Genomic DNA, 5,160 nt, shown 5'->3' with positions numbered 1-5,160 from the left:
CTCTATTTTGACAATTATACTTTCAGATCAATATATGCGTCTGAAATATAATTGAAACATGCAGAATTCTTATATAGATTTTATAAACCATCAATTTATACTCTGCCCGTTCCATTTAATTTTACTTGGATTGTTTATTTTATAATCTATTATTTTTTTGAGTTAACTTATTTGACTTGGATTGTTTATTTTTTAAATAATCTCTTTACACTATTAAATATAGACTCACATATTTCTATTATATACAATTTTATCATTCTAAATAATTGTGGTGAAAATAAATAGGTTAAGTCGAATAAAAGGGCTGGAGTATCATTTATGTAAAACAAAATAAATGATTAATTATTCTTATTAAAAAAAAGAGAAATTAAACGTATTTTTTGTTCATTACATATTTGTTTGAAGTTGACGCCCTCCTGCCTCCTACAACACTATTTTATTTAAGAATTCTTTCTCAGCATTTTCAACACATATCACATATTCTTCCCCCCTCTCTCTTCTGTCTCTCTCTCTCACTATTTTCAAGACTTATCACATCTTCTTCCCCCACTCTCTCTCTCAAAAATATGAAGATCGATATCACAGACTCGACGATGGTGCAGCCAGCGGCGGAGACGCCGAGCGGCAGCTTGTGGCTGTCAAACCTAGACTTGCTATCGCCTGCCAACTACCACACGCTCAGCGTGCATTTCTACCGGCACGACGGGTCGGCCAACTTCTTCGAGGCGGCGGCGCTGAAGGAGGCTCTCGGGCGCGCCCTAGTTGAGTTCTACCCTTACGCCGGGCGGCTGCAGCTGAAAGATAACCGCCTTGAGATCGATTGCAACGGCGAGGGGGTACTGCTGGTGGAGGCGGAGAGCGACGGGACCTTGGAGGAGCTGGGGGACTTCGCCCCCCGCCCCGATCTCACTCTTATCCCCAAAGTCAATTATGCCAAGGGGATTTCCACGTACCCGCTCATGCTTTTTCAGGTTCCTCATTATTTAATTTCTCTAAATTTTAAGCTTTATTTCGAATTCGGGTTTTTATATTTATCGAATGAAGTGAACTAAATCAATAGTTTATTTTCCTGAATTTTGTATATTATCCTCGGGTTCACAAAAATTTCGAATTGGGGTTTCTATAAAGGTCCGATTGTTATGCATGATGATTGATGGTTGATGATATACTGTATAATCTTTTATAAATTAATCACATCTTATTATCTGTTATGTATATCTTTTGAATTTTTTTGTATCATCCTTTTATAAATTAATAATCCATTATTGTCTTTTATATTCTGTATCATGTGACAAACAAGTCTTTAGGGTGTGTTTGGTACCGCTATATAAGCGAAAATTATTAAATAATTTTGGCTTATATGGACATTTAGTAGTCAATGTATAATTTAACAAATCGATCCGTGATAATTAATGAACTTGATCTTATTTTACCTTAATAAATAATACTTCCTTTGTCTCATATTATTTTTATTTATATGAATAAATAATTAATCTCATCTTATTTATTTTAATTTTATTGATCATATTGTAACCTTAATATTACCTTAAAGAAGGAAAGACATCGCGCCATCTGATCTGATAGAAAAAGGAAGCAAAGTTGTTTTGCATTAATACGCACTGTAATTTTCCAAAAACAATAATGTGACTGCATGTGAGACATATTAAATAAAGTGCCGAACAGACTTGCTGAATTACAGATATACCCTCAATCACATATTAAATGAAGTACCGATCACAGACTTTCTGAATTACACATATCCCTTAAAATAACTATTCTCTATATCTAATTGAGTTTCAGTAAAAATCTCACGAACGGTGAAAAATGCGAACCGTGCATAATTGCACTTTGTGGTTTTGTAATTGTCATGTAATTGAGTTTTATTTGAGATTTGAACTTAGGATTATAAAAATTCAGATATTTTATAAGTTAATTATGAATATTTTACATGTTAAGTGTAAGTGGTTCGTAACTTTTATTTGGTGTTCTATTATGCATACTCTCAAACATAAATACTTAGAATTAATGTATGGCCAAACACATTTTAATTACGTTATAAAGTATTCCAACACAGGAAATAAACTATTATACTCTTTGTTTCATAGAATGCATACTTCTTTTCATTTTAAGACATTTTATATAAGAGTGTGTATTTACTATTTTGAACACTAATATCCTTACTTTTTTATCTTTATTTACAATAAAATTGACCATTTTTTCACTCTCAATACAATAATATTAAATGCAGCTAACTCGCTTCAAATGCGGCGGCATCGGCTTAGGCGTGGCAAACGAGCACCACCTATCCGACGGCGTCTCCGCTCTCCACTTCATCAACACATGGGCCCACCTCGCCCGCGGCGTCCCCGCCCCGTCGCCCCCGCCCGTCTTCGACCGCAGCTCCCTCTCCGCGAGGCAACCCCCGCAGCCGCAGTTCAACCACTCCGAGTACCAGCCCCCTCCCACCCTCGAAACCCCGCTCCAAGACACCGAGATCGCCTACTCCAAGTTCAAGGTGACGCGCGACCAGCTCACCGCCCTCAAAGCCAAATGCAAGGCCGCTGACGTGTCGGAGAGACCCCGCAGCACGTTCGAGGTCCTCGCCGGCCACATCTGGCGCTGCGTCTGCGCTGCCCGCGCCCTTCCAGGGGATCAGAAGACCAAGCTCCACATCCCCTTCGATGGGCGGGCGAAGCTGCGGCTGCCGCAGGGATACTTCGGTAACGCCATCTTCTTCGCCACGCCCGTCGCCACGTGCGGCGAGATTGAGTCGAACTCGCTCTCGTACGCCGTGACGAAGGTCGGCGACTCGATAGCTAGGCTTGATGAGGACTACTTGAGGTCGTCGCTCGATTTCTTAGAGCTGCAGCCGGATATCAGCAAGTTGGCGCAGGGGGCGCACAGTTTCCGGTGCCCTAATCTGTGGGTGATCAGCTGGGTGCGGCTGCCGGTGTACGAGCCGGACTTTGGGTGGGGGAAGGCGGTGTATATGGGGCCGTGGGCGGCGCCGTTTGAGGGTAAGAGCTATCTCCTGCCAAATCCGGATAACGACGGCAGCTTGTTCGTCGCCATCACGCTGCATACGCAGCACATGGAGCGCTTCGAGAAGTTGTTTTATGATATTTGATGATCAAATTCTTGATTGTGTTGTATCATTTAATGTTTGTTTTCTGTATTGTGGGAAATGGTGAAGTGCTCGTTTCAATGCTTTGTTTTCTATTTGTTAGTGCAATTATTCTTTTTCTTTTCCATAGAGTGTGGGTCATTGTATCATATTATATGCACCATTTACATCCAGGACCACAACCACAGCCTAAAACTGTGTCATCTATAAGGGAAAGGGCCCATATCCGCCACGTGACAGCTGAAAACGTGACCCATTGTGAATGAGACCACCGCTTTCTCCATATTAACCTCCAAGATTCCCGCATTAACTTACATTAAATCTCGCAAGTAATCCAAAAGGAAAACATAGAAACATAATGGGTAATTCTATTCATGCTCCTTAGTTTACTCTCCTTTTATATAAATTAATAATAAAAAATAATTATAAATTTACTTTTTTACCTTATAAATCATAGCCAATTAAATATATTCTTTTTTCAGCTAAATTAAATTATGTATAACCCTCAACTAACGGTAAAATCCCTCTTCCCTTCTTCCTAAATCTACCATTGGTCCACAGCCGCAGCCTTCTATTCAGGCGAAGGTTGTCGCCGCTTCAACCATCACCACCATCGACGCCTCTCCTTCTCTCCCTCTTAACACTCTTTCTCGCGACCCATTACACACATGCACCCAAAGAGACACCGCCCATCCTTCTTCCTAAATCCACCGCCACCACCCCCCTTCAGATTTCCGGCAAACAGCAGCGACAGGGCTGCTGCCATCGCCCAGAGCCTCATCGTCTCTTATTCTTTGACTCATGTCCCTTATCTTTCTTTGAAACCTTAGATCCCCAAATCCGCCACCACCTCCTCCTTCGATTTTCAACAAGTAGAGCCGTTGTCGGTGCTGTCGACCAACAACAACGACCAAAACCTTGCAAGATATATAGATTTTGTTTGCTTATATAGTTATAGCACATACACCAAAACAAGAGCATCCCAAAAATCAATTTTCTTGAATTTGCTTCTCTATCCGATTAGAGAATCACCCATTAATCACTTTTAAAAATTACAAGAGAGTGAGGGGGGGGAGGGTAGAGGGTAATTCAAGAGCAAGCCGCCGCCGTTTCTCCACCCCTGAAGAGATGATTGCTGGTAAAATTAAAGAACTCAAAAGCATGTGTTGCGGCGGCGACGACGATTGCAAGTGCTGCCCCTTGATCTTTCTGCTCGGCCTCCCTTTCACCTTTGTCCTCCTGATCCTTAATTTCCATCGTCGGCGTCGTCATCTGGATTGTCGGGATTTTGCTGAGCTGCTTGTGTCCGTGTTGCTTGTGCGTGATGGTGATCGTAGAATTAGCGATAGGGTTGATAAAGGCTTCGTTTTCTGTGAAAAATTGGTTCACCAAGGAAGGCTGATAGATGCTCTTGATGAGGTTGAAATTCGGGGCTCTTAATTTGGGACCCTAAACCCTTCTCTTACAAAGGAAACTAAGGTTCAATGTTCGTCTGATTATTTTAGAAAAGGGATATTGACCAGAGCGGAAAACAAAGGGAGACTCAAAAGCGGTTTCAGAGCGGACCCGAAACATGTGAAAGTCGCTTTTGCCGAACCTCTTAAGAAGGGAACAAAACCGATGAGGTTATATCGAACTAGGGATGTCAATCGGGTACGACGGGTATGGATAGTGACTATTCATACCCATACCCACGAACTAAATGGATAGTGGTTTCTACCCACGAAACTATCCATGGATATCAAATGGTATCCAAATCCGCTACCCGTGGATACCCGCTACCCGTCGGGTATCCGCGAAACCCGCTATCCGACGGGTATCCGTCACCCACTATCCGACGGATACCCGCTATCCGCCGGATACCCACGAAATAGAATTTAAATATAAATTTACAACAAATTTAATAGAAAAAAAATCAACACAAATAGCATAGTTCAAATCCACAAAGAACAATGTTTAAATTCAAATTCACAAAGAACAATGTTCAAATTCATCAACTAAAATATAAAATCCAACAAAGAACAATGTTTATAATT

General features: G+C 41.3%; 1 protein-coding gene across 1 annotated transcript; it reads left to right on the top strand.

The window, feature by feature from the left end:
• The first annotated feature begins 315 nt into the window (after positions 1-315).
• Positions 316-3,219, top strand: LOC131005049 (rosmarinate synthase). The gene is made up of 2 exons (XM_057931842.1): positions 316-971; positions 2,249-3,219. The coding sequence occupies exons 1-2, from the start codon at positions 567-569 to the stop codon at positions 3,125-3,127; spliced, it is 1,284 nt and encodes a 427-aa protein (XP_057787825.1). The 5' UTR covers positions 316-566; the 3' UTR covers positions 3,128-3,219.
• Positions 3,220-5,160: the final 1,941 nt, after the last annotated feature.

The sequence above is a fragment of the Salvia miltiorrhiza genome, chromosome 1, assembly GCF_028751815.1.
Source record: "Salvia miltiorrhiza cultivar Shanhuang (shh) chromosome 1, IMPLAD_Smil_shh, whole genome shotgun sequence".
Classification (NCBI taxonomy): domain Eukaryota; kingdom Viridiplantae; phylum Streptophyta; class Magnoliopsida; order Lamiales; family Lamiaceae; genus Salvia; species Salvia miltiorrhiza.
This window is presented reverse-complemented; position numbering and strand designations above follow the sequence as displayed.

Excerpts from the sequence above, each read along its gene's own strand:
- LOC131005049 (XM_057931842.1), top strand. The coding sequence starts at position 567 with ATGAAGATCGATATCACAGACTCGACGATGGTGCAGCCAGCGGCGGAG. Across the intron at positions 972-2,248 it reads ACCCGCTCATGCTTTTTCAG|CTAACTCGCTTCAAATGCGG; the intron begins GTTCCTCATTAT and ends TATTAAATGCAG.